Source organism: Chelonoidis abingdonii, chromosome 1 (genome assembly GCF_003597395.2).
Source record: "Chelonoidis abingdonii isolate Lonesome George chromosome 1, CheloAbing_2.0, whole genome shotgun sequence".
Taxonomy (NCBI): Eukaryota; Metazoa; Chordata; order Testudines; family Testudinidae; genus Chelonoidis; species Chelonoidis abingdonii.
Window position 1 is genome coordinate 140,999,106 of NC_133769.1, and position 11,093 is coordinate 141,010,198.

Below are 11,093 nucleotides of genomic sequence, written 5' to 3' on the forward strand. Positions count from 1 at the left end.
CCCCCTATCCAACCGCCCTCTGCTCCTTGTCCGCTGACTGCCCCCTTCCAGGACCCCCCACTCATAACTGCCTCCCAGGATCCCACCCCCTTATCCAAGCCCCCCCCCCACTCCCTGTACCCTGCCTGGCCTCCTGAGCCCTATCCACACTCCCACATCCTGATAGGCCCCCCGGGACTCCCACTGCCAACTCTCCCTGTTCCCCATCTTGTGGTCATTGGGTGGTTCACTCATGGTCTGCTCTGCCAGCTGTCTGTGCACAGCTGGGGAAGCACACAGAAAAAACACACATACGCAGTCGAACATCTAACCGCAATAGTTGCTAGGTGCTCAGCACTTTTGAAAATCTGCCTATTTCATTAGGGTATCAAAATGGGAACTGAGCTCCTTTGAAAAACTGAGCCCATTTGCCTGTGTTGAGCGCTTAGAAATCTGGCCCTGAGTTCTTTCTAAAATCAGTCCCACACTTACGTTATTTATTTTATAAGAGAAGCAAAATTAAACATACCCGCAGGCCAAGTTCCACATTTTCCCCTCCGTATATATACATTCCGCCATCCAGTACCCCAATCTCACCCAGAAACTCTCTATGTGCGGCAAGTATCCCCATAATAGAAGGACTCCTGGGAAAGAGAATAGATACAGTTGGAGAGAAGAAATAACTATAAAATAAGCAGGAAAAGGAATAAACAATCATTTGAGAATTAATTGTGCTCTTTTGAATTTCCTGTTCAGTGTGAGCCTGAGTATTGGGCTCATTGGGACAATTCTTATTTTGTTTATGCTAGTTTGAGGTTCCCTAATAAATGTCTCTTTAGCTACATTTGGTTTCTTCCCATCTCATTTATAACACAACTCTGTATTTACAGTGGACATTTCCATAATGCATTTAGTGCCAAATTCTACCCAACCTTATCGATCTAGGTATTTACCATTACCATTGTCTGAGTTATTCAGGGTGGAGTTATGTTAGCAGCATACAATACAGGATGCCTTAATCCTTTCTGTCAAATATGGACGGTAAATGCCTCATAACAGTTTATTTATATTGCATAGCTTGTACATAATGACTTTCACATCCAAGATGCACTACTTTAAGAAAGGAATGTTCACACCACCACATGTGAGGTAGGTAGGGTTGCCAGGTGTCCAGTTTTCGACCGGAATGCCTGTCATAAAGGGACCCTGGGGGCTCCAGTCAGCACTGCCAACCAGGCCATTAAAAGGCCGGTTGGCAGAGCTGAGGGGTTAAGGCTAGCTAGCCCCTACCTGTCTTGGCACTGTGCTGCACTCCAGAAGTGAACAGCAGGTCTGGCTCCCAGGCAGGAGGGATATGGGTTTCCGTGCGCTGTCCCCGCCCTGAGCACTGGCTCTTCCCTCCCATTGGCCAGGAACCACGGCCAATGAGAGCTGGGCAGGAGGTGCCTGCAGGCGAGAGCAGTGCCTAGGAGACAGACCTGCTGGCTGCTTCCGGGGTGCAGAGCAGTGCCAGGACAGATAGGGAGCCTGCCTTAGACCCGCAGCACCGCCGACCGGGAGCTGCCCGAGGTAAGCCCTCGCCCCAGTCTCTGCCCCAGCCTGGAGTCCCCTCCTGTACCCCAAACCCTTCATCCCTAGCCCCATCCCAGAGCCTGCACCCCCAGCCCAGAGTCGATACTCCCTCCTGCACTCCAAGCCCCTGCCTCAATCCACAACCTCCTCCCACATTCCAAATCCCTCGGCCCCACCCTCCAACCTAGTGCCCCCACCTGCACCCCAAACCCCTCATCCCCAGCCCCACTCTGGAGCCTTCCCCCCCGGCTGGAGCCCTGCCCCCACCAACTCCCTGTCCCATCCCAGAGCCCCCTCCCACACCCTGAACCCCTCATTGTTGGCCCCACTGCAGAACCCACACCCCTTCCCACACACCAACCCCTTGCTCCATCCCAGTGAAAGTGAGTGAGGATGGGAGAGAGGAGCCACTGAGGGAGAGGGAATGTAGTGATTGGGGGCAGGGCCTTGGCAAAGGGGAAGGGCATCAGGGAAGGGGCGGGACTAGGGTGTTTGGTTTTGTATGGATAGAAAGTTGGCAACCCGAGAGGTAGGTGTGAAGGACTTGAAAGATGCCTGTCATATCTCATTTCTATTGTTGTTATTGCTCTATTTCTTTGTTATTATATTGTTTGCTGCATGGTTATAAGAGGCTAGATCCCAGGAAAGGGAGGAAAGGCCCAGATAAGAGTTCCTCAGCAAACACCAAGGGCTATTAACTGTGATGTTACCTCAGAGCAACCCAGTAAGATATATCAACTGTTTTGACCAAATGTAAGTTCTCCAGGACTGTGGAGAAGAGGACTGAAGCAGGTGTTTGGGTAAGCTAGGCCTATCTAAGTTGTAAGTGAGAAAGTTATGCATGTAGACTGTTGTGTCAAAACCCTTTTCTTGTTATGTTGTGTTACTGTTGTTAAGATGAAACAATTTTTTGTGTTGAAAAGGCTGTTTCACATCACATCTGGGCTGGGGGTGCAGGCTGTTTCACATCACTGATATACTGGTCACAGCTTCCCAAGGGAAGAACTGCAGGGCTTGAACCCAGTCAGGCCTGCTGAGCAGTCAGTTGGTCTGCAGAGGCCTGTAATCTGGTATTCCTGTCGAAGTGGGAGAATTGTGAGATTCCACCACAAGGAGGTAAAGAAAAGGCACAGGGCCTGTGACTTGGAGAGGTTGCATTCAGGCATAGGGTATGTCTACGCTGCAATTAAAAACCCATGGCTGGCCTGTGCTGGCTGCCCATACCAGCTGATTTGGGCTAAGGGGCTTGGGCTAAGGGGCTGTTTAACTGTGCTGTAGATGTTCAGGCTTGGGCTGGACCATGGGCTCTAGGACCCGGCAAGGTGAGAGGATACTAGAGCTCAGACTGCAGTTCAAGCTGCAATGTCTACACTACAACTAAAGAGCCCCTTAAACCTAGTCCCATAATCCCGAGTCAGATGGACTGGGTGAGTCATGGGTGTCTGTCTGCAGTGCAGACATACCTTTAGGGAAGGGTCAGAGGTACAGCTAACTCTCAACTGTGACAGTAGGTAAGTTATTATCCATTTATAGATGGGAAAACTTGGACAGACAGATTAAATGATTTGCCCAAGATTGCTGAGGGAGAAATGTTTAGGACCAGAATTAGAATGCAGAAGAGCCTGGATCCCAGTCTTTTACACAGACCACATGGGACAACATGAGATCACTAATGTTACTACACAACTCTCAGATCTAAACTGACAGTTTCAACTCACCTGCATTTTGCAGATATCTTACCCACCCACGTGAGAAAACCCTATCCTTGTTAGTTTTAAAGGTGAGTCTGAAAACATCTCAGATGTCTGGGGTCTTTGTTCTCTCAAGAATACTATTTAAACTTACCGGACTGGAGCCGTTTCATCTTTGAGCGTATACCATTCTTCTGGTAATGGTTCATAGAGGCACCATAGTGCCCAGTCAAATCCATCTGCATACACATTATACACAAAAAGTTCAAAGTCATCAAAGTGAATATTGTCAAATACTGGTGATATTATAACAGTGCGATCTTCCTTGATTCGAGCCAGAATAGGTTCAGCCCTAAGATAATGAACAAATACATTATTTTTACCTTGCAGCAAGTATGGACCTGATGAACCAAAGTGCATGGCACCATAATGCTGAAATGGACAGCCCATTTCTTAGAATTGGGGCCAAAGAGACAATTGAACCCTTGGCTCCTGTCTCAGTTCTACCAAGCAATGACAGGTTGTGGTGCATGACCAGAAAGAGTTAAACATGCTGCAAATTAAAAAACCCTTAAAAACATGTGGGGAGATAATGTTTGTGATTTTGTGTATTTACATATATATGAGTACGGTCAACAATGTAATCAACAGTCTCTGTCTATGTTGTATTCTGTTAATTCAGAAGATCAAAATAACATCCTGACATTTAAATGAATTGTAAACAGGGAATATTTCTGTATTCATCTATCTTTGAAATGCACTGTGAATGGTGGAGGAACAAGTAAATTGCCTTATGTTAATTCGTATAGCTAAGTACTGGTGAGGGACCTCCTTCAAAGCCATCTTAATTACTTTTTGTTCCCAGAGGAACTCCAACTTGTCAAAAAGAACATGAAATTGTATAAAAGATCCTTGGGTCCTGATCCTGTTTCTCTCAGATCTGCTTAAGGCTTCATACGGGGGAAACTTAGGCCATAAGGACTGAGATCCCAGTTCTAACTGGATCGCTCTGAAATATAAACATTGGACTATAACCTATGGACTATTTCTGAAAGGACTCTTTGCAACTACAAATCTCACAATCTCTGCTATGAATCTGAATCTTAAGAACTGAATTCATGTCTGTATGTATATTGATCTTTTAACCATACTCTCTCTCTGTTTTTTAATAAATTTTAGTTTTGTTAATAAAAATTGGCTATATGCATGTATTTAGGTAATATCTGAAACATTCATTAACCTGGGAGGTAATGTGTCCAATCCTCTGGGATTGGTAGAATCTTTTCTTTTATATGATGAAATAAGATTTTCAGAAATCTTCATCATATTTGACGTGGGTACATGGGTGGAGGCCTGAGGCTGGCTCGCTTTAAGGAAACTGTGTTGTTTGAACTTCTGAGTAACCAGTAAGGTATAAATGAAGCTGTTTTATGCTGGCTCAGTAAATCTAAGTATTGGAATATCCACCAGCTTTTTAGGGATTATCTGCCCCATTCTTTGCAGTTCACCCTAATTGAGTGACCACAGATGGCCCCCACCGGGACCCCAGTCACACAGGTTTTATGTACCACTAATCCATCTTTCTCTCCAGTAGCCTTACGCTTTCTCCCAGGCCATCCCAGCTGTTCATGCACTGTAACTATTGCTAATTACAGTAGCCATAATCACCTCTCTATTACCTTGCCTGTCTGTTATACCCCTCTGTTGCCGCTCACCATAGATTCATATTGTAAACTGTTAGGGGCAAGGGCTTTCTCTTCATTGTGTATCCGCAGCACCTAGCACACTGGGGCTGTGACCCCTAACTGGGGCCTCAAGGTGTTACTGCGATAAAAATAACAACAACAAATAGGAGTCCCTGGTTGTGCTATCTGTGATGAATAAGGCCATCACAGCCTGGAGCAGGGTGAGATTAGAGATGCAACACAGTCTCAGAGATGAAACCCTGTCCGCTAGGGAAGTGAAACAATGTGGGGAGTGGTCAAGCACTGAACCCAACCAACCAGGATAGATGTATGTTAGAGAGATATGGTACAGAAAGGGAGGGTAAATACACTGATCTAAACTATTTTATAAAGTACCTGTTAACAGGGACCTTGTCTTGGTTCTCTTTGTAATGAGCCATGCACATCTATAACTCTATATGCAGTCATTAATTGATAATAATAATTAACAATGCTAAACAGACAACAGGTACACATTAGTTTGGTTTAACTTCTATTTAACAGAGATGGATACTATTGTTCTTTACAAGTATCGAGAAGACTTTGGTATTGAAAGAAAACAAAATCTACACAAGTTCTGATTGAGTGTCCTTTTGTATGTGTATGCACAAGGGAGACAATCTCCTGCCCACAAATGCAGATACAAAGAAGCTGGGCACTGCTTGCCTGCACTTCTCTAAAGAGCCTATTCTGTTATTTGACTGCTTCCCTAATTTGAATGTGCCAGTTTCTTTTTCAAACCATGCATCCCTTCACCAATCAAAAGTAAACATCCAGCTGGTGGCCTCTACTTGCCATACTCAATCAGGGCTGACCTTTGGGGTGGGTGATGTGGGTGACCACCCAGGGCACCATAGGCAGGAGGGTGCTGTGGCCTAGCTTGTTGGAGGGGGTGGGCAGGTCAAACCAGCTCCCAGCCGGGGAAGGAGCTGAAGTTGCAGGGGGTTTGCCCAGGGCACCATTTTCCCTAAGGCCAGCCCTGTACACAATGGCATTGTTTGGTGAGGCAGAAGCAAAGCCATGCACCTCAGCTTCACAGTTAGACTCCTCCCTCCCAGAAAATAGTTCCCTCATGATCTTACCATCCGACATTCACTTCAATATGGGCATCCAAGATTGCAACAACATCGGCAGTAGACGCTTCCCAGCCAGAAATCCGAGCTTGTGTTAGGCCTTCTCTCTTCTGATGCCTCACAATTTTAAGCAATCCAGGATGCTTTGCATTGTAATTTTTTATCTGTTCATCCAAATGTCCTTTTAGCTCCTCTAAAAATAGTATGGCACATTTTAGGGTGGTTTTTTTTTTTCCAATTAATGGAAATTGTTGAGATTGGGAAACAGAAAAGATCAATTAGATAACATCTTTTCCAGCTTCTCCCAGCCCCAACATCAATATGAATTTCTTCCTTCAAAAATAATGGCTATAATTATTTGTTTACTCAGAAGAACTCCTCAGGAAGTGTCATAAACATATAGCTAAGGGTAGCATAAAATCCTTCCTTTACCTGTAGGGGGTTAAGAAGCAAAAATAACCTGGTTGGCACCTGACCAAAAGGACTAATAAGGGAAGAAGATCCTTTCAAATCTGTGGGGGGAGGTTTTTGTTTGTGAGCGAGAGGGACCAGGCAGGAAAAAAAAACTCTCCTAAAACCCTACCTGAAATAAAAATCTAAGATTACAAAAATTGTAAGTAAAGCCAGGAAATGCTTTAGATTATCTTTTGTTTTAGCTTGTGAATTTTCACTATGCTAAAAGGTAATTTTATTCCTGTTTTGTAACTGGATAGCAGAATCAGAGGGGAATCCTCTGGGTTTTTAATCTTTTTATTTACCCTGTAAAGTTATCTTCCATCCTGATTTTGCAGGTGTGAGTCTTTTACTTTTTTTCTTTATAATAAAGTTCTACTTTTAAGAACCTGATTGGTTTTTAGTGTCCTAAAAACCCAAGGTTCTGGTCTGTGCTCACCTTGTTTATCTATTTGGTTGGTATATTATTCTCAAGCCTCCCCAGGAAAGGGGGTGAAGGGGCTTGGGGGGATATTTGGGGAAACAGGCACTCCAAGTGGTCCTTTTCCTGAATCTTTGTCTAACTCACTTGGTAGTGGCATCAGTACTGTTCAAGGACAAGGAACGATTTGTGCCTTGGGGAAGTTTTTAACCTAAGCTGGTAGAAATAAGCTTAGGGGGTCTTTCATGCGGGTCCCCACATCTGTACCCCAGAGTTCAGAATGGGGAGGGAACCCTGACAGGAAGTAGACCTTGACCTAAGGTAACAGCTCATCCAGGACTTAATAGACCTGATTTTTAAACCGTGGTGTTTAAATGCTGCTTGTATTATTAGAACTGGGAGCACTGGCTGTTGGAAGTCTGAAAGGGCAGGAAACAGGAAGGAGGGGGGAGGAGTTGAGGAGCCTGAGTGAGTTACAGAGGGTGCAGCAGTAGCTTGGTAAAGAGATTTCCACTGTAAAAATAAAGTCCTGTTGAAATTGTTAGTACCTTGCCTGGTTGATACAACATAAACCCAACTTTTATTTTGGGGGCCACAATTTTGTGCCCAAACTTAATTGCACCCACAATAATTATAGGCACATATACCAGACATTAGACCTCTAACTACCTGATTATGCCTGAAGAGCAGGCAATTAGATGTCTAACCGCTAGCATTTGTGTCTACAATTAACTGCACCTACAAAAGGATATACCAACATGAAAATGCTAAACACGTCTATGAGTAGGGATGTGCTTTCCTGGGACAAGAGGCCACCCTTTCCTTCTCCACAGGCAGAAACAAGAAAGTCTAAAATATCACTGTCAGGAAGTTTATCCTGATAATCAGCTTTAAATGTTCACTTTGTTGGTTTCATCTTATAGCTATATCCCAGTACACCATGTGGTATTGGGAACTGTAGGGTTAAGTGGCTTAGCTTCAAAGACAGGCAACTTACAGGGAGCAGGATGCTGCAGAACCCATGTTGTGTTATGCAGAGGCAGTTAGGAACTGTGTCACTGAATACAGAGGATCTCTTTCATGCACCTTGGGTTCAGAGCAATTCCTGAACACCACATGGCCACAGGAGTAAATAGAAATTAAAGAAAATAACCTGGGTGGAAGATTGGAGCAGTTAAAGGTTCCACCAGAGCTAAAACTCTCTTGGAACACAGAAGTCAATCAGAAGAGAATTAAGAAGCACTTCACTGTGCATCTGCAAGCAATTAAGGCCTATGAAAAGGAAAATAGAATGTAGCCTTATTTCTGACAATAGCAGGTTGTGATGCACTTGATGCATTCAACAGTGTTCAGTTCAGGCACACAGGACCAGCTATGAAGGTGCAGTATGGAAATTTGAGTTCTGCGCTCCATGTAAAAATGAGACCTAGGGGAGAGATGTTTTTAACGTGAGGATACAAAAAGAAAGTAAAACTATAAAGAGCTTGCAACTGAACTAAAGCCGAAGAGACAATCTTGCAAATTTGAAGGCAGAAACTCCCACATAAGCCTCTAATAAAAGACCTGATTGTGGTTGACATCTGGAACAAAAAACTCAGAGGGAGACAACTGGGAAACCCAGAATTAACCCATTAATTAACTTGACTAAGCAACTGGAATTTTGCAAGCAAAGGAAGCCACTGTGTCATTCTATACCTTGGGGGGTGGGGATGCTGTAACCTCCATATTCCTCATGTTCATATAAATGTGATTTTATGTATAAAGCATGCCTTGTAAGGTATCAAGAGAAAGGTTATGATCTGCTGAAAGTCATTTCTCTATCCATATATGTATGCCATTAATGTATACGAAGTTATGAGAATTTTATAGTATGGTTGTCACAAAAACATGCTGTATGTTGGGGGAATCAGCCAGATATTAGTTCTCCAGAGGCAACAGCAAGGAAAGTAACCAAACAACCCATCAACTGCCATTGTCCAGCAAAGGAGCTACAATGCAGTGACTCACCTGATGAGATCACACCAGGGTAATTGCTCAACCTTGCTTGGAGAGACTCAGTAATGCTCACCTGACTCTGAAGGGAGAGGAGAGGGAAAAGCCAAGAGGGAAGAAAGGACATGATAAAAGGGAGAGAGATTTGCCAAGCTCTGATCAACGAGGAAAGCCTAACTCAAAAGTAACCAGCCAGCCTGTGGTGAGAAGCATCTAAGTTTGTAAGGACATTGAAAGTGTTAAAAATCAGCTTAGAATGTGTTTTGCTTTTATTTCATTTAACCAAATCTGACTTGTCATGCTTTGACTTATAATCGCTTAAAATCGATCTTTATAGTTAATAAATCTGTTTGTTTATTCTATCTGTAGCAGTGCATTTGGTTTGAAGCATGGCAGAGACTCCCTTTAGGAGAACAAGTCTGCTACATACCAATTTCTTTGTTAAATTAACTAACTTATATAAACTTGCAGCGTCCAGTGGGCACCGGAGATATTGGCTAGTACCATTCGCTTGCAAGTAGCTGGGAGCAGGTTACATGCCAGAGGCTGTACAAGAACAGCCGAGGAGGGGGTTTTCTCACAGCAAAGCAGAGTAAGGCTGGCTCTTAGAGTCAAGGATTGGAATGTCCTTAACAACAGAGGTGAACGTTACAGTTACCCAGTCCAGAATGAGGGTGGACAGTGCTCTGACACTGTGGACATGATAGAGAATCCAAAATACCACACTGTGATGTGGTGTTTCATCCCCACACTTGCCCTGAAGGTGTTAATGGAGGCCAGATAGACCAATTAACCTATTAGATTGCAAGATGGGGGAATTATTGCTGAGAGGGAGGCCCTAGTTAGGGAAACATCACTTGTGCAGGAACATATGGAGCTTCCGTATGCCAGGGAACTGATAGCAGTAAAGGGCTGCAGGGAAGTAGTCTGCAGTCACTCCCTAGAAAAAGGGAGGTATGTTTGGAGCTGTAGAGTCAACTAACCTATAACTACTCCCTGGAAGTTGGGGCTGGCAAACCCAGGGAAAGAGGAAAAGCCAGAAAGTAAGGAAAGGCTCAGGGAACAGGCAGTAATGTCCAGGATGGAACAGTCCTTGAGTGCTGGCTAGAGGGTCCCTGGGCTGGAACCCAGAGCAAAGGGCAGGCCCAAGTTCCCCTACCAGCCACGGGGGAAGTGACATAGACCAGGCAGTGGAAAGCAGACTGCCTGGGACAGTTCACTCTGGAAGAGTTTGATATCCTGGAAGGGGAAAACACATGTGACTTGAATGAAGGGCTAAGCCACAAACACCAGACATCTTGTCTTGCTGGGAGCAAGGAAGAGAAGGCAGGGTGCATGGCAAGGAGTAGAAAGGAAGCGTCGGACCTGGAATCAGCTAATCCCCACAGTGGTCAGGAGGAGGCACCACCTTTGGTGAGTGGTGCCTGTGACACACAAAAAGACACTTGAGGCAGAAAGGCACATGGCTCAAAGTCAGAGTCCAACAAAAACAGCACATGGAGCTGCACACGCAGTGACAACCAGCACAAGTCAAAACAATGCCCAGCATGTGAGAAAAGATGCAAGAACTGCAATAGATCACATCATTTTGCAAGAGTTTGCAAACACCAGCAGATGGTGCATAGCGTGGACAAGGTGGATGTTGTAAGCATCACTAGTTCACCTGAATTCTTCCTAAGAGTAATGGACAACATTGCAGCACAAGATTCTTGGCCTGCAACCTGAAAGCAAATGAGACACTTATTAATTTTAAGTTGGATACTTTTGCACAAGCCATGTTGCCAGAAAATGTTACTAGCACACAAAAAAAAGTCACAGGAAGTGAAAGATAAACAGTTAAAACACAGCCGTTTGCAGTGTGTAGCCCTGTCCAATCCAAGACATGAGAGATAAGGTAGGTAAGGTAATATCTTTTACTGGACCTACTCCTGTTTGCAGAACGCATAAACTTTTTAGCTTGTAAAACACAAGTCTTACAATGGTGAGCTGATCCTCACTAGCCGAATATAAAAGCTTGATGTATGGGTAAATAAACTGGAAGAAATACCAGTGTGCAATAGCAGGGAACAAAGAATCTGCTATTGGGTAAAAACATGTCAAACCCTTGGTCCCATCAAGAGGGTGCACTCATTGGAGAGACGAGGTGTCATAAATAGATAGGTAAGGTAAGGGTTAAGTTTCTTTTACC

At 44.4% G+C, this 11,093-nt stretch overlaps 1 protein-coding gene across 1 annotated transcript in view; it reads right to left on the bottom strand.

The window, feature by feature from the left end:
- Positions 1 to 11,093, bottom strand: part of GALNT8 (polypeptide N-acetylgalactosaminyltransferase 8) — a 44,970-nt gene that overhangs the window by 15,500 nt on the left and 18,377 nt on the right. Inside the window, exons 4-6 of the mRNA XM_032787427.2 lie at positions 6,049 to 6,232; positions 3,397 to 3,594; positions 509 to 623 (exon numbers count right to left, since the gene is read on the bottom strand). Coding sequence (XP_032643318.1) covers positions 509 to 623; positions 3,397 to 3,594; positions 6,049 to 6,232 — 497 coding nt within the window. The remainder of the gene's footprint in view (positions 1 to 508; positions 624 to 3,396; positions 3,595 to 6,048; positions 6,233 to 11,093) is intronic.